Here is an 18,742-nt window from a genome sequence, read left to right as displayed (position 1 = left end):
GGTGATGTAACACCCCAATTTAATTTCTGTATTTATTTATTAAGTGTTTATTTTAATTAATCATTATTTGGTGTGATAATTAATTAAATATGTGTTCGATTGATTATTTGAATTATTTGAATATATGTGTTATTTGAATAATTGAATTTTATGAGTAGAAATAGCAATTGTCTAGTAATGGGCTTAATTAATTAGAATAGGTGGATAAGTGTATTAAGTCCATTATGAGTTAAAAAGATAGTAAGGGTTTTAGAGATTAAAGTTACATTTGTAAAACAAGAGAAGAAGAGAGAAGAGAAGAGAAGAGAAGAGAAGAGAAAGAGGAGAAGGGGAAATTAGAAGAAGAAGGGCCTAGAAATTTCATCTATACTAAGGTAAGGGTGGGATTTCGAGTGGTTATGGATAAACATAATGTATGTGGGTTAGATATAATGAACTTAGAATTTGAGGATTTTGATTCTTGAGAAACCCTAACATATGTTTATGTTTTAATCCATGAAATTGATGTTTATGTAATGTTATGATGTTTCTATATTGAACTCCATGAATGGGTATGTGTATAGAACATGATTTGGTGTATAATTGCATGTTTGAGTTTCACCTGAAAATGGTTGATTTGGGATTTTGGTGAAAATTAGTGGAGTTTAGAATCTTGTTTCTGGAGCTTATATATATATATATATATATATATATATATATATATATATATATATATATATATATATATATATATATATATATATATATATATATATATATATATATATATATATATATATATATATATATATATATATATATATATATATATATATATATATATATATATATATATATATATATATACATATATATATATCTTGTATAACTATTTATTTCATGAAAAATGATGGATTAATGTGGTTTTATGATGAAAATTCATGCTGGACAGTAGCATTTTCTCAACAACAGTTTTTCTGGTTTTTGACAGCATTTTTGCAACAGCAATTTTTCTGGTTTTTGTCAGCATTTTCGCAACAACAGTTTTTCTGGTTTTTGACAGCATTTTCGCAACAACAATTTTTTTTGATTTTAACAGCATTTTGAAAAGCTTGTAAATTCAATAACTTTTGAACCGTAACTCCGTTTGAGGTGCCATTTGGACCGTTACGAATCTAAGAATATTATCTATAACGTGATATTTATTTTGATAACAGTAGATTTAGTATTTTATCAAAAGAACCCTAATATGGATGTATGTTGTATGTGTGGTGAACGTGAATGTCATGTTTTCTATTTTTGGCATGTATTGGATGGTTTTAGATGGATTTTGTTAAGAAACATAATACTTGAAAGTATGTAAGTGATGATGTGAATTGGTGAATTTGATGAATAACATGAATTGACTTGTTTGCTTTATGTGATTTTGTTGTGATGAGATGATGAATGATATTTAATGTATTGTTTGAGATTGAAGTCATGTTAGGTGTATGTTGTGCAAATGTTAGATGTGGCATGCTTATGTATGATTAAGGGGTTGTGATCGTCTTAATTCCATGAGTCTTGTTGTTGTTGTACACTTACACTAGCATGAGTCTATGAAAGAGACAATGTTGGGTAATCTCGCGTAGATTATTTGCTTGTCCCAAACCTAACACCGAATGGGGTTTGAAAGCTTAAGGCCGAATCGAGCTTTAGAGGTGGTTATCTAGTCTATTTGAGAGACGCTCGGCAAGCCGGAAATGATAACGGATGGGATCCACATGCATATCGCATTGAGTCGCACATGTTGATGTGAATTGTTGTTTGTGTGATTATGTGATATGATTGTGTGGATATGACTTCGGTAGATATGCATATACGTGGATTTTAGGTGATCCATTTGATATGAATTGTTGATGTGTTGTTGATGTGATATGTGTGCATATTTGTGATATATGTGATGAAATGGTGACTTGTATACATTATGGAATTATGTGAAAGTTGTATACATATTTGATGATGATTTGCAAATGATGATGGATGATAATATGTACATGAAGTTGATATGTTGTGAAATATGATTTTTGTACATCGTTTAGTATTTAAAAATAAATACTTGTGGATTGTTGAGCCATGTCGTATGATGATAAACATGTGATTCTTTAATAAGACGATATGATGCGTGTTTGTATGAAGCATGACGAATTCTAATAATATATGTATGTTTGTTATACATTTCATATTATTATGTTTTTTCTATAATGATTTAAATTCTCACCCTTATGTTAGAATGATGTTCTATCGCGACACCGATCAGGTACCGGAGATAGTGGTTTGAATTACCATCCTGGAAAAGTGAATGTTGTAGCCGACGCTTTGAGTAGGAAATCTTTGCATATGTCGATGTTGATGGTGCGAGAATTGGATTTGCTTGAACAATTTCGAGATATGAGTTTGGTTTGTGAAGAGACTTCTTTTGGAGTGAAGCTTGGTATGTTGAAGCTTAATAATGGAATTTTGGATGAGATTCGAGAAGGTCAGAAATCTAATTTGGTTTTGGTAGATCGATTGACGTTGATCAATCAAGGTAAAGGTGGTGATTTTCGGATTGATGAGAATGGCATCATGAGGTGTCATGATAAAGTTTGTGTTCCCGATGTTTCGGATTTGAGAAAGAGGATTCTTGACGAAGGGCGTCCTAGTGGTTTGAGTATTCATCCTGGTGCTACTAAGATGTATCAAGATTTGAGGAAATTGTTTTGGTGGCCTGGTATGAAGAAAGAGATTGCGGAATTTGTGTATTCGTGTTTGATTTGTCAGAAATCGAAGATTGAGCATCAAAAGTCGCCTGGTTTGTTACAACTATTATTTATTCTTGAATGGAAATGGGATAGTATTTCTATGGATTTTGTTTCTGGGTTACCTAGGACTCCGAGTAATTATGAAGCTATTTGAGTTATTGTGGACAGGTTGACGAAATTTGCTCACTTTATTCCGATTAGAATAGATTATCCGGTGGAGAGGCTGCAAAGCTGTATATTGAGAAAATTGTCAGTTCACATGGTATTCTATCTAGCATTGTGTCAGATAGGGATGCGAGGTTTACTTCGAGATTTTGGGAAGGTTTGCAACGTGCTTTGGGTACAACGTTGTGTTTGAGTTCTGCTTATCATCCGCAGATAGATGGTCAGACTGAGAGGACGATTCGATCGCTTGAGGATCTTTTAAGAGCTTGTGTTTTGGAACAAGGAGGTGCTTGGGATAGTTATTTTCCTTTGATTGAGTTTACCTACAACAATAGTTTTCATTCAAGTGTTAGTATGGCTCCGTTTGAAGCTTTGTATGGTAGAAGGTGTAGGACGCCTTTGTGTTGGTACGAATCAGGAGAGAGTGTTGTGGTTGGACCTGAGATAGTTCAACAAACTACTAATAAGATTAAAATGATTAGAGAGAAGATGGAGGTTTCTCAGAGTCGTTAGAAGAGTTACCATGACAAGAGAAGGAAAGCGCTTGAGTTTGAGGTAGATGATCATGTATTTTTAAGAGTTACTCCGGTAACGGGTGTTGGTAGAGCATTGAAGTCGCGTAAGTTGACGCCGCGTTTTATTGGTCCGTATCAGATTTCCGAGAAAGTAGGTGAAGTGGCTTATTAGATTAAGTTGTCGATGTCACTTGATAATCTCCATGATGTGTTTCACGTGTCTCAATTGAGGAGATACATTATGGATCCTTCGCATGTTGTCCAATTAGATGATGTTGAGGTTAGAGATGATTTGACCATGGAGACATTACCTATGCAGATAGAAGATAGAAAGGTGAAACAACTCCGTGCTAAAGAGATCGTTTTGGTGAAAGTCGTTTGGGGAGGACCGGGTGGTGGAAATGTGACGTGGGAGCTTGAGAGTCAGATAAGGGATTCATATCCCAAGTTGTTTGCTTGAGGTAATTTTCGAGGACGTAAATATTTCAAGTGGGGGAGAGTTGTAACACCCCGATTTAATTTTCGTATTTATTTATTAGGTGTTTATTTTAATTAATCATTATTTGGTGTGATAATTAATTAAATATGTGTTCTGGTTATTATTTGAATTATTCGAATATATGTGTTATTTGAATAATTGAATTTTATGAGTAGAAATAGCAATCATCTAGTAATGGGCATAATTAATTAGAATGGGTGGATAAATGGGTTAAGCCCATTCTAAGTTAAAAAGATAGTAAGGGTTTTAGAGATTAGAGTTAGTTTTGTAAAACAATAGAAGAAGAGAGAATAGAAGAGAAGAGAAGAGAAAGAGGAGAAGAGGAAACTAGAAGAAGAATGACCTAGAGATTTCATCTATACTAAGGTAAGGGTGGGATTTCAAGTAGTTATGGGTTAACATAATGTATGTAATGTATGTGGGTTATATATCTTGAACTTAGGATTTGGGGATTTTGATTTTTGAGAAACCCTAACATGTGTTTATGTTTTAATCCATGAAATTGATGTTTATGTTATGCTATGATGTTTCTATATTGAATTCCATGAATGAGTATGTGTATAGAACGTGATTTGGTGTATAATTTTGTTTCTATGATCCTAATAGTTGATATATATATATATATATATATATATATATATATATATATATATATATATATATATATATATATATATATATATATATATATATATATATATATATATATATATATATATATATATATATATATATATATATATATATATATATATATATATATGTTGTATAACTATTTATTTCATGAAAAATGATGGATTAATGTGGTTTTATGATGAAAATTCATGCTGGACAGTAGCATTTTCGCAACATCAGTTTTTTTGGTTTTTGACAGCATTTTCGCAACATCAGTTTTTTTGGTTTTTGACAGCATTTTCGCAACAACAGTTTTTCTGGTTTTTGATAGCATTTTCGCAACAGCAAATTTTCTGGGTTTTGACAGCATTTTGAAAAACTAGTAAATTCAATAACTTTTGAACCGTAACTCCGTTTAAGGTGCCGTTTGGACCGTTACGAAGCTAAGAATATTATATAACGTGGTATTCATTTTGATAATAGTAAATTAATATTTTATCAAAAGAATCCTAATGTGGATGCATGTTGTATGCGTGGTGAATGTGAATGACATGTTTTCTATTGTTTGGCATGTATTAGATGGTTTTAGATGGATTTTGTGAAGAAACATAATACTTGAAATTCTGTATGTGATGGTTTGAATTGGTGAATTTGATGAATAACATAAATTGGCTTGTTTGATTTATGTTATTGTATTGTGATGAGATGATGAATGCTATTTGATGTATTGTTAGGGATTGAAGTCATGTTAGGTGTATGTTATGCAAATATTGGATGTGGTATGATTATGTATGATTAAGGGGTTGCGATCGTCTTAATTGCATGAGTCTTGTTGTTGTTGCACACTTACACTAGCATGAGTCTATGAAAGAGACAATGTTGGCTAATCTCGCGTAGATTATTTGCTTGTCCCAAACCTAACACCGAATAGGATTTGAAAGCTTAAGGTCGAATCGAGCTTTAGAGGTGGTTATCTAGTCTATTTGAGAGACGCTCGCAAGCCAGAAATGATAACGGATGGGATCCACATGCATATCGCATTGGGTCACACATTGAGTCGCACATGTCGATGTGAATTATTGTTTGTGTGATTATATGATATGATTGTGTGGATACGATTTTGGTAGATATGCATATACGTGAATTTTAGGTGACCCATTTGATATGAATTGTTGATGTGTTATTGATATGATATGTGTCCATATTTGTGATATATGTGATGAAATGGTGACTTGTATACATTATGGAATCATGTGAAAGTTGTATACATATTTGATGATGATTTGTAAATGATGATGGATGATAATATGTACATGAAATCGATATGTTGTGAAATATGAGTTTTGTACATCGTTTAGTATTTATAAATGAATACTTGTGGATTGTTGAGCCATGTCGTATGATGATAAACATGTGATTCTTTAATAAGATGATATGATGCATGGTTGTATGAAGCGTGACGAATTCTAATAATATATGTATGTTTGTTATACATTTCATATTATTATGTTTTTCTATAATGATTTGAATTCTCACCCTCCTGTTGGAATGATGTTCTATCGCGACATCGCTCAAGTACCGGAGATAGCGGTGCTTCGCACAAGGATTAGATTCAGAGGCTAGTTCTTGTTGTGTTTTGACTAGGTAGTCTATAGTGCTCTGGTCATGTAACACTTAGGGTTATGGGATTATTTGTATTTGTTTTAATATTGAGAGATATTGTTGTGCTCTCTTTTATCTTGTTATTCAGATATGTTGGTTTTGATGTTGAGTGACCTTAGAGCCCAAAATGATATTTTGTGGTAGATGATTTATGGGAATCATCACTATTTACCATTTAGATAGAGAGATGTTATTCTGCTGTGTGAGTTTGCATGTTGGTTATTTGGTTTTGATTTATAATCCGTGTTACTTGTATGTGACCATGACATGTGTTGTTTTTGGAAGAAGTAAATGTGATATCCTCGTGTATGCATGCTTTAATTTACTTTGATTATGCAATTGTATGATGTATTTGAGTAGTAGTAGTTTGGGGGGTGTTACAGGTGACAAGTGACTGAAGAGGTATAATTTGAAACCAAAGGTAAAGGTATATTGGAATTCATATGAGAAATGGAATTTGTATCATAGAGGGAAGGTGGCACAAACCACAAGTGAGGGGCCTGAGGCATGGTATCACTGTATGATTGGGCCGAAAAAGAAGAATTAAATGTTTGGGTACAATCATAACAACTCTAGGTACAAATGTGGATTCGTCACTATATGGTCCTAAATGGGTGTATATGGATATCCAAAGAAAACTGTATTTCGGTCTCAAGGAAATAATATGTTACTAGGTGAACGGTTTATGATCGAAGGTAGATAATGGATCATGAAAGATATGAGTGGTGCCCTAAGGCGGAAGGAGGAATAATAAATAAGTATGCTCGCAGATGATTCGAACCCTCGTGCCTACGTATTCTCATCTTGAAATGAGAAAATCAGAGCAATCGTAGTTTAACTTACTATGGCTGAAATAAAAGGGAACGAGATTGATTGTCAAGAGGCAAGATAGGTTGCTTAACAAGCAAGGACGTGGCATTAACCAATGATGGTAATCATCCATAATGACAAATGAGATGTGATTGGCCTATACACGAGAGGATTTATAAGGCAAGAGATTCGTCTAAGCACGGGAGGTCTTATAAGATGAACAATGATTATGAAATGATTGGCCTACACATAGGAGGGTTTACAAGGAAAAGAGCTCAAGAGGTTTGTCTAAGCACAAGAGGTCTTATAAGACAAACAAATGGTTGAGGGGTTTGCCAAAGCACAAGAGGACTGGTAAGGCAAACAATGAATGAATAAAGTGGGCCAAAGCACAAAAGGACTGATAAGGCTCACAATGAATAAGGGTTTGCCAAAGCACAAGAGGACTGACAATGCAAACAATGATTGAGTTGATTAATTAGGATTTCAAGATATGATCACAAGGGAATTGATCCAAAGGATATCTGAATGTCAAAGAGAGTATGACTAATAATCCACTGAGGAAGGGATGATTGGCGTGAAATGGTGCTTCACTATTGAAGTGTTGAATGATTGATGCTTGTTTGAAGAAGAAGACTTGTCGATTGAGTGATTCAAATTGCACTAAAGTCTATGAACAAAGGCGAATACCTTGAGCAACTAGGTCATGCGTTCTATACCTAAGGATATTCTAGACAAGGATAAGAATTATCCAATATCATCATTATTTGTTTCTTAAGGCTCATAGTGAGCAACTCGAATCAAAATTAACAAGTTTCTGACAGGAGATCATGTGTTTGATCTTATTGATGTGATGTTACTTGTTATAGAAGAAGACTTGACAATCACATAATTCAAATTGTGCTAAAGGTTATAAATAGAGGTGAATACAATGAGCAACTGGGTCAAGTGTCCCGTACCCAAAGATATTCAGAATGAGTTAATGGAATTCTCTAACTTCATTCCTTCTCTATTGCTTAAGGCTCGTACCACACACTTTGAATTATGATCGATAAGCGTTGATACCTTTGTAGTGTTTGAGAAGTAGTCCACTTTGCAAGTTATGCTTGATTTATGTTGACTCGAAGTATTGATCTTGCATTTGAACCCTGAGGTCTTGATCTCCTGAGATTCAGCATATCCACAATAGCTTAAGCGTGACGAACTTGTCATATCAAGTGACCAAGGATCTTTTGATCACATGAATAGGCTTGGGGCTTACATCATAATTACAAAGGATTTGGTTTACCAAAGTGACCTTTGGTTAACACTAATCAATGGGATTAAAAGGAATAGTTGAACTATGTACAATAATATCTTATTGAAATAATCAACTAATTAAAATCCAACAACCCTGATTAAGGCCCTAAGCTAAGGGAGCATGTATTAAAAATCAAGATTTTAAGCCTTAAGGACGAAATGGTCAATTCATAAATCATGGATATTAAGTTAAAATTCTAATCATGGAAATTGTAATTAAACTCAATTCTAAAATCTAAACAGATCCAAGTAGCTCTAATTCAAAAAGATTATTTAAATAACCTAGAAAAACTAGTTAAGTCTAATATTTCTAAAAACCATTAATCTAAATCAAAATTTAATATTCCTAAAAATCTACTTAACTAACTAAACTAATCACGTTAGAAAAACCTAATTAACCTAATATTAACATCCAATTCTAAAACAATTCTACTAAATTAAGATCTAGCAATCCTCATTAACCTAATTTTAATATCTAAATAAACCTAATTTTACTAATCCTATCCTAATTAATATAATTCTAACCTAACAATAAAAATAAAAATAAAGCAAGCCAAAAAGATTGGGCCTGCAACAAATAGGGTGTAAACTCGAATGGAGGTGCTACCAATTGAAAAACGGTTGGTCCTGGAAGCAGGGCCCAACTGAGTTCATCCGATTAAGACCTAAGGCAGTTGAGGGGTGCAGATAGAAGGTGTGTTGAGATGAGAGAAACTCGGTTGGGCTTGAAGCCCAAACTGAGTCTCTTTCTGCCCCAATTTATGCCCTACGCGATAAAAAGAAAAAGAAAACTCCAAACGACGCCTATCCAAAGAGGCCACGAATGAAGGGCTATCATCGGAGGCGCTGCATCCAAATGGTAGAGCAACGAGAACATTACGCTTTGAACTCAACCGTTACCATCATCGCAACTCTGTAACTCCACTCACGTTTGCATCAATAATGTTGTGGTTGCAGGTTCGAGTTTAAAATCCACGCTTGAAAAGCATCTCTCTCATGGAATCGTAATCATCTTTTCATAGTTCGCGTTCAAGAATCACATCGCGGATTGCCTCGTTGCGCTTTGGAGTTCGAGTCCTTGTGGAGCGTCGTGTTTCAAGTTTCAATAGTGTCGTGTTCGTGGACTCAATTCTAACGATTTAGGCTTAACAACAACAACTAATTTATATTGAGGCAAAACTTACAGGGTTCGATTCGGCTGAGGAAACAGGTACAAAATCCTTTCCGATTCTTCTACTTCATTGTGTTTGTGAGATTGATGTTTTTTTGTTGTTTCTCCTTTGCTCTGGGTTTTGCTCCATGTTATGCTCTAAATACCTTATTCTGCTTTTGTCATTCTTCTTCTCCCTTCTGATACATTTTGGGCTTGTTGATGTCGAATCGTCGTGATAAGCTTTATGAGTTCAGTTATTGCAGAGTGAATAGAAATGTAAAATAAAGAATATTCAGGTTGAAGAAACTGAATTCTAGGGTTGCATACAAGAGAACTCGATTCGAATAAAGGAAAATCTCAAGTTTGAGAATCAAAAGCTCAAATTGCAGAATCGAAAAAGTGGAGAATGAAGAATCCCCAGATCTGAAGAATGAAGGTGTGTATTTATAGATTTTATGACCACTGTTTTTCATGATATGATGCATAAAGAGATTGAAGTTTATATTGATGATATGATTGCCAAATCAAATGATGAAGAAAAACATGTTGAGCATTTGTTGAAGTTATTCCAGCGTTTGAGGAAGTATAAACTCCGCTTGAATCCTAATAAGTGTAATTTTGGTGTTCGCTCTGGTAAGTTGTTGGGCTTTATTGTCAGCGAGAAGGGTATTAAAGTTGATCATGCCAAGGCCAAAGCAATACAAGAAATGCATGTGCGCAAAACTAAGGAGCAAGTTAGAGGTTTTCTCGACCGCTTGAATTATACCTCAAGATTTATATCGCATATGACTGCCACATGTGCGCCTATATTCAAGATTCTTCGGAAAGATCAATCTTATGATTGGACCAAGGATTGCCATAAAGCTTTTGATAGTATCAAAGTGTATCTGCTTGAGCCTCTGATTCTGTCTCCGCCTGTTGAAGGAAGACCTTTGATCATGTATTTGATTGTGCTTGAAGAGAGTATGGATTATGTTATGGATCAGCAAGACGAAACTAGAACGAAAGAGTATGCAATTTACTACCTCAGTAAGAAGTTCACCGACTGTGAGACTCGGTATTCTATGCTTGAAAAGACTATTGCGCATTGGCTTGGGCCGCCAAGCGTCTACGCCAATATATGTTGAATCATACTACTTGGTTGATATCCAAAATGGATCCATCAAGTATATTTTTGAGAAACGTGCTTTAACTGGGAGGATTACCCATTGGCAGATGTTGTTATCCGAGTATGATATTGAATATTGATCTCAAAAAGCTATCAAGGGTAGTGTCTTGGCTGACCATTTGGCTTACCAAACGATTAAAGATTATCAGTCAGTGCAGTATGATTTTCCTGATGAAGAGATCTTGTACTTGAAAATGAAAGATTGTGATGAACCATTGCTTGAAGAATGGCCAAAACCTGGTTCCCGTTGGGGCATGGTATTTGATGGAACTGTTAATTCATATGGTAATGGCATTGGGGCAGTGATTATTACTCCTTAAGACACTCATTTTCCGTTTACATCTAGATTGACTTTCAAGTGTACAAACAATATGGCTGAGTATGAAGCTTGCATTATGGGGCTTGAAGAGGCCATTAATCTCAGAATAAAGTATCTTGACGTCTATGGAGATTCAACTTTGATTGTGAATCAAATCAAAGGTGAATGGGAGACGAATCAACCCGGTTTAATACCATATAGAGATTATGCGAGGAGGATTTCAACTTTTTTTACAAAGGTTGAGTTTCATCATATCCCTCGAGATGAAAACTGGGTGGCAGATGCTCTTGCAACGTTGGCTTCAATGATCGTGGTGAAATTTTGGAATGAAGTTCCCAATTTGACTGCGGTGCGTCTTGATAGGCCAACTCATGTGTTTGTTGTTGAAGAAGTCAAAGATGAAAAACCATGGTATTATTAAATCAAGTGTTTCCTCCAAAGTCATATTTACCCGTCTGGAGCATCTTTGAAAGATAAGAAGGCTTTGAGAAGATTAGCTGACAACTTCTACCTGAATGATGATGTACTTTATAAGAGAAACTTCAATATGGTTTTGCTCAAATGTGTGGATAGACACGAAGCAGACTTATTGATGACTGAAGTCCATGAAGGTTCCTTTGGTACTCATTCCAATGGATATGCTATAGCGAAGAAGATGTTGAGAGCAGGTTACTGGGCCAATTTGTTTTAGCTTTAAAAAAATGGATTTTTCTTTGTATTTTTGAAAATGGATTCTACAAAAATGTTTTTCAAAATATTATAAGTTTTTCTAAATTTGTTTTCTATAAATTAAAAGATTGAATTGTTCATTCTATAACATAAATATACATTATTGAAGATTAAAACATAGTCAAAATCACAATTTTTTCAAAAATGTTGTATCTTAAAATTGATTTTTATGAAAAACTATTTGAAATAGCTTCAAAATTAAGTGATTTTTTGAAAATTTGATATCCAAAAAAAGTTTCGATAAAATGATGAAATACCTAAAATAACATTTTAAGAATAACTATTCAAACCAAATTTTCATTTGAAGCTTTTATGGAAAGTTTCTTTGTAAATTTTGTTTACACTAAAATTTGTAACACTATAAAAATCATTTTTAAAAAAAGCCAAAACAAATGGGTCCACTATTGGCTGACAATGGAATCTTATTGTTGCAAGTTTGTGAAGAAATGCCACAAGTGTCAAATTTATGCAGATAAAATTCATGTTCCTCCGACACTGTTAAATGTCATTTCCTCTCCATGGTCCTTCTCCATGTGGGGAATTGATATGATTGGCATTATTAAGCCCAAAGCTTCGAACGAACGTCGTTTCATTCTGGTGTCTATTAACTACTTCACAAAGTGGGTTGAAGAGGCATCATACGCGAATGTAACCAAGCAAGTTATTGTAAGGTTTATCAAGAATCATATTATATGCCGGTATGGTGTGCCAAGTAAGATCATTATTGAAAATGGATTGAACTTGAACAATAATATGGTGGAAACTCTTTGCAAAGACTTCAAGATTGCACACCATAATTTTTCTCCCTACAGACCAAAAATGAATGGGGTTGTTGAAGCTGCAAATAAGAACATCAAGAAGATCATTCAGAAAATGGTTATGACATATAAAGATTGGCATGAAATGCTCCTGTTTGCTTTGCATGGGTACCGTACATCCGTCCTCACTTCTACAGGGGTAACCCCTTTCTATCTTGTTTATGGTATGGAAGTTATGCTCCCCTTGGAGGTTGAGATCCCATCACAGCGTGTTTTGATGGAAGCCAAGTTGATAGAAGTTGAATGGTGCCATACCAGATATGACCAGCTGAATTTGATTGAAGAGAAGAGATTGACTGCCATGTGTCATGGACAGTTGTATCAGCAGAGAATGAAGAATGCATTTGATAAGAAGGTCAGGCCTCGTGTGTTTAGAGAAGGTGACCTTGTGCTTAAGAAGATTCTATCTTTCAAACCCGATGTTAGGGGCAAATGGACTCCTAATTATGAAGGCTCATATGTTGTTAAGAGAGCCTTTTCAGGCGGTGTTTTGATTCTTACAACAATGGATGGTGAAGAGTTCACGCGTCCTATGAATACCGACGCAGTCAAGAAATACTTTGCCTAAAAAGAAAAAAATAGCTCGCTAGGTTTAAAATCCGAAAGGGTGGCTTAGGCAAAAATGAGCGTCTCGGTGGATTGAAAACCCGAAAGGACGATCCAAGCAAAAGTTAGAGACATAAAACAGAAAATTTATCCCGATAGATTGAGTACCCCACCTTGGGGAAATTTAGGCAAAAGTTATTGATTATGGCAAGTAACTGCATTCGGTTGGTCATAGGCTTTGGAGCAGATTTGAGCAAGTCATTTGGTTATAATTCATCATTCTCAATCGAAACCAAGAGCACAACAGATATTGAAGTTGGTAGGGAGAGTAGTGATCATTGTATTCAATGTAGTCCTAAAATGAATCATTTATTTTGGAACACTCTTTTATTTTAACCAGATCACCATTGTGGAATGGAGTGAGTAGTATTCATCTCACGCCATTAAAATAAACCAATAGTATCCATCTCACAGCCATTAAAATAAACTAAATGTGGAGATTGAACTGGTTCGAGCTTCGATCATTACATGACACTCTAAGCGTTTAAATGGTTTTGCAGTATTTTGAGTGTATTTTTCAATAAAATTAATTCTAACCAACAATACAAGTTAAATGTGCAGTTATTTATACTTGAATAATTTTTTATAAAAGTAAGTTGAATAAAAAAATTTAGTGTAAAATCCCGTTTAAATTCAAAAACTACAAATCATAATCTCGAGTATAATCAATTATGTAAAACATAATCAATTCTAGCAATCAAATATATAAAAATCAATTTTTATACATCCAAAATCAATTTTGAATGCTCCAATCATAAAACCAAAATACTCAACTGAATGGTTGAAACTAATCTCAATAGTGTGATTAAAGAATGTATATACAACATGACTTTAATTAGGGGTGACATGCTTTAATTAGGGGGTGGCAGTGCATGTCCGTCCCACAAAACCAAAATGTTCAACTAAATGGTTGAAAATGGTCTCAACAGTGTGATTGAAGAGTGTATATATAACATGACTTTAATTAGGGGTGGCAGACTATAATTAGGGGGTGGTGGGACATGTTTAACCTACAAAACCAAAATACTCAACTGAATGGTTGAAACTAGTCTCAATAATGTGATTGAAGAGTGTATACATAACATGCTTTAAATTAGAGGTGGTTGGCTTTAATTAGAGGATGGTTGGGCATGTTCGTCCCACAAAACCAAAATACTCAATTGAATGGTTGAAACGAGTCTCAATAGTGTGATTGAAGAGTGTATATATAACATGAGTGATAGGCTTTAATTAGGGGGTGGTAGGACATGCTCGTCCTACAAAACCAAAATATTCAACTAAATGGTTGAAACTGATCTCAATAGTATGATTGAAGAGTGTATATAAAATATGCTTTTAATTAGAGGTGGCAGACTTTAATTAGGGGATGTCAGGGCAATGCCCGTCCCACAAAACCAAAATACTCAACTCAATGGTTGAAACTAGTCTCAATAGTGTGATTGAAGAGTGTATAATATAGCATGGCTTTAATTAGGGGTGGCAGGCATTAATTAGGCCACAAAACCAAAATATTCAACTGAATGGTTGAAACTAGTCTCAATAGTGTGATTGAAGAGTGTGTATATAACATGACTTTAATTAGAGGTGGCAGGCTTTAACATGTCCGTCCCACGAAACCAAAATACTCAATTGAATGGTTGAAACAAGTCTCAATAATGTGATTGAAGAGTGTATATATAACATGGCTTTAATTAGAGGTGGCGGGCTTTAATTAGGTGGTGGCAGGGAATGTCCATCCCACGAAACCAAAATACTCAATTGAATGGTTGGAACTAGTCTCAATAGTGTGATTGAAGAATGTATATATAACATGATTTTAATTAGGGGTGACAAGCTTTAATTAGGTGATGGCAGGCAGTCCCACAAAAGATAGAAAAAAACAGTGCAGAAGGGGGCAAGGTATAGTTGAGAATGCGGGCCTTAAAATTTGACCCGACTTACACTAAAAGTGAAGGTGGGGGTAGGGCGGGCACTACACTATTTAAGTCTAAAAATACAAAATGTAATGTTAATGTCCATGCCAGCAAAAATCCGCCAAAAACGGAACAGGACGGGAAAAAAACATTAGTGTGTGAGCCTAAATCCTTGACTTGCTCTGCACTAAAGTGCAAAACAAACGAGGTCAACGGGTCAGATCCGTTTTATCACCCTTGAAAAAAAGAAGGGAAGGCTGAACCAAAATAGGATCCAAATACTTAATTTACCTCTACATTTATCAAAGAAATAAGACATTTCAACGAAGTGCTCAATTCAGATTAAAGAGGAAAACTATGAAGATGAAGTCTTGACTATATACAAAACATAATAAATTGAATGCCAAATTGATACAAAATTTATAAATTTGCAGATAATTCCATCTAATAGACGATTGCTAGAGAACACTTAATACTTCTTCTATACAAACCAAGACCTAAGCTCCAGTCAAATTTGTTCGGTTTGCCATGTAAGTTAAATAAATGGTCCACACATATGCACATGAACTATTCATCAGTGGCTGCAGCAATTATGAAAGAGATAGATAAATTAGCTAAAAAGCTAGACAGTAATGTACTACCGACACCTCTGAAAAAATGTTTGTCCACGTCAGCGTGTGTCCGAAAACGACACCGACACTTGTGATTACGTTTACTTTATTCACTATTTCAAATTATTATTGGTGTCGACGTATCAGTATCGGTGTCGTTATACTGGTGTCCGACCTTCGAATGTAACTGATGAGTTGAAGATACTGATTAGAATTGAAGTTATACCAGAAAAATAAGTTCTAACAAACCTGTAAATGGACTGGAATGAATCTAAAGGTGACAAAATCACAAACAGGCCAAAACATGGCGCCGCCTAATAATGTAGGAAGAAGATCCCGCTTCAGTCTGGCAATAATTTGAGGCCCACTGTCACCTGATATTGGCATCAAAATGGTAATTCAGCATCACCAATAACCTTTAAAGCAAAAACAAAGAGAATCATGGATTAATGGTCTTATTTCTTTTAGAAAAACAAGTATTATAATTATACTGCACATATTTCCACGCATAATTAAGATTTAAATATGTTGTCGAGTCTCAAATTATATCATTTTAGATTTACGCCCCTCTTTATTATGTGTTTAGCATTTGGTTCCATGGTGTTTATATTGACTAGGTTTGGTCTCTGAAGTTAACTTGGTTTTACTAAGTGATACCCGACATCAATGTCACGAGTCTCCTCACTTCAGAGTATTCAAATCGAAACAAATTATATAGGAATTGAAAAGAAAAAAAAAACTAAATCAACATAAAATCATGTTTGTGAACTATATGGAATTGAAGAATTAAGAAAAGTCACCATTTAAAATAAGAAAATTACCTTGTAAAGCACCATTATAGGAGAAGAAAACAGTATTGCTGATAGGACCAAATACAGCTTGCCCCATAAAAATTTTCTTCAAAGTTGTATTCACATCTCTCTTAGGTAAAATTTTGGACAGAAAATTAAACCACAGATGCTGTGATGGCCCCAAGAATAGCAACCCATATACTGCCATGCGTGATGTCCTTTTGAAATCATATGAAGCAGAAGAGGGTAATGTAATCATCTAAGATGAATTAATCAATAAGTTAGTGAAGACACAGACCACAATAATAATAAATACAGTTAGAACGTTTTATAAAACCCAACTCTGACTTCTAAGTCATACAAGCAACTTTAGTTACTGCATAAAAGAAATGTAGATATTTTAAAATCTAATTTTGATGCACAAATATTATACATAGGCCAGAAGAAAACTGCAACTGCAGTATTTCATCAATAATACTCTAGTAAATTAAGTATATTGAATTGATATAGATACCAGTTCTAACAGATAGCAGATACTAAAGACTACACGTGCTCAAGGAATGAAGTTAAAAAACAAAAACTAACCAGAGTCAATTGATTTGGAATGCAAGTAAACACTTAAGATAAAAATCAACACAAAGCTAATGCCTGGAAGTGACCTTAGAAAAATATAGCACTAATAAAAACACCTCGCACAAGGGCAACACTGAGAATGAAACAAAAAAAAATTGTGGTATTCGTCTACATAAAAAAAACACTTCCCCTTTATGTTTAGATTTTGTCTTTTCTTATCAAATCTAATGTTCAGATTCAGCCATTATTTTGTCATCTAGCAAGGCCATTTAAAGCAAGGGTTTGCCTTGTATTGGCCAGCTCAACCTAAACATTGTTAGCACCTAGCGAAATTTGAACCCGATATCTTGAGGCGAGCATACTCTCAGGTTCCTTCACCCAATATCTTAAAATAGCTTCCCCAATATTACAGTGTTACCATATCAACAAATATGGTAATTGCATCAAGAAACATGATATAACTATAACATTAGATGTGGGGGTGTTAATTACCTGTGAAGTGAAATCAGCAGCTATGTAAATAAGCGAGGAAGTAATGCTCTTAGTGATAACCGGATGACTTTCAAGCTTCCGCAAATACCAACCTACAAACCCAGTTTTGTCAGAGAAAGACGAAGAGAAAGAACGATTGTTCAAAGAAGGGTGGGACATTCTTTGAAGGAAATGTGTTTTATTGATTGGGTAATAACGTCGAACATGTGGTGGGCAATGTCGGAGGGTAGTGGAAAGGTCGAAGAAAAAGCGTTTGGGCATGTTTGGGGAAGTGGTAAAGTGGCTCGTCGTGTTTGGTTTTGGGAAAACAAATGGAGATGGTGATTATGTCGGTTGCTTGGTGATCCGGTTATTTCGGTTACTCACTCCAATGACTTGGGTCTGGCACATCAACAGATAAATATGGATGGTTTTTCAATCCAAAATATAGAATTCTTCCTTCCATGATTGAAACACCAAAACCCTAATTTCATTTTAGAAGTATGAATGATATTTCTTAAAAATTTTGTCACATCAGGTACGTTTCTTTTGGCTTTTTTATAAATAATTTTGTTAGGGTAACATAATTTTGTATAAAAAAATTATAAACAATCTTTTTATAAAAAGTTCAAATAAAAAATTTTGATTTGAATAGTTTTTTTTTAAATATTATTTTAGATATTTTAAAAAAAATCATATAAAGAATCATTTTATTGAAACTTTTTTTGAATATCAAAATTTTAAAAAAATCACTTCATTTTGAAGTTATTTCAAATAATGAAGTAGTAGAAAATTGAACAAAGAGCAGGTAGATTTTTTTTTATTGAGTAAGAAATCCCTCGTGTGAGTACCCTACTATTAGCTGGGATTTTCGACAAGGGCAAAAATCTCAGCATAAGTTAAAGTTAAGGGAATTCAACGTTTCGTGTACATGTTTGAACTCTCAATTGAGAAAAATGGGACTTAGTATGATCTAGGTATGTTTTTGGAGACATTTTGACATCAACATTTTCGACAGCATTAGATGCGTCGAATGAGCGGTTATTTGGGTGCGCGGATGCCTTGTTCAAAAACAAGTAACTACTTCTTAGTTTCATTCTGAAGGACATGTGGATGAAATGTAAAAATAGAGTGCATGCAAAAGTTTACGTGGCGAAAGTACAACTGCAGTGGACAATCTTATTTTGACTTGGAGAATCTCCAATGATCATCAAATCAATAATCTTCTTTGGTACATTACTAATCACACTTTCAAGTACTTTG

At 34.3% G+C, this 18,742-nt stretch overlaps 1 protein-coding gene across 1 annotated transcript; it reads right to left on the bottom strand.

Annotated features, from left to right (window-relative positions):
* Positions 1-15,375: 15,375 nt before the first annotated feature.
* Positions 15,376-18,023, bottom strand: LOC127127754 (uncharacterized). Its single transcript, XM_051057027.1, has 4 exons — positions 17,501-18,023; positions 16,466-16,694; positions 15,894-16,018; positions 15,376-15,614 (listed from the first exon to the last, which is right to left on the bottom strand). Exons 1-4 carry the CDS (start codon positions 17,759-17,761, stop codon positions 15,531-15,533), a joined length of 699 nt encoding a protein of 232 aa, XP_050912984.1. The 5' UTR covers positions 17,762-18,023; the 3' UTR covers positions 15,376-15,530.
* Positions 18,024-18,742: the final 719 nt, after the last annotated feature.

The sequence above is a fragment of the Lathyrus oleraceus genome, chromosome 1 (assembly GCF_024323335.1).
Source record: "Lathyrus oleraceus cultivar Zhongwan6 chromosome 1, CAAS_Psat_ZW6_1.0, whole genome shotgun sequence".
Classification (NCBI taxonomy): domain Eukaryota; kingdom Viridiplantae; phylum Streptophyta; class Magnoliopsida; order Fabales; family Fabaceae; genus Lathyrus; species Lathyrus oleraceus.
The sequence above is the reverse complement of the archived record's forward strand: the minus strand, read 5'-3'. Positions and strand labels throughout refer to the sequence as shown.

Bases quoted from the DNA above. Each gene is read 5' to 3' on its own strand.
- LOC127127754 (XM_051057027.1), bottom strand. From the start codon at position 17,761: ATGCCCAAACGCTTTTTCTTCGACCTTTCCACTACCCTCCGACATTGC. The intron at 16,695-17,500 runs GTAATTAACACC...AATTCATCTTAG, and splicing joins CTGCTGATTTCACTTCACAG to ATGATTACATTACCCTCTTC. The intron at 16,019-16,465 runs GTAATTTTCTTA...TGCCAATATCAG, and splicing joins CTATAATGGTGCTTTACAAG to GTGACAGTGGGCCTCAAATT.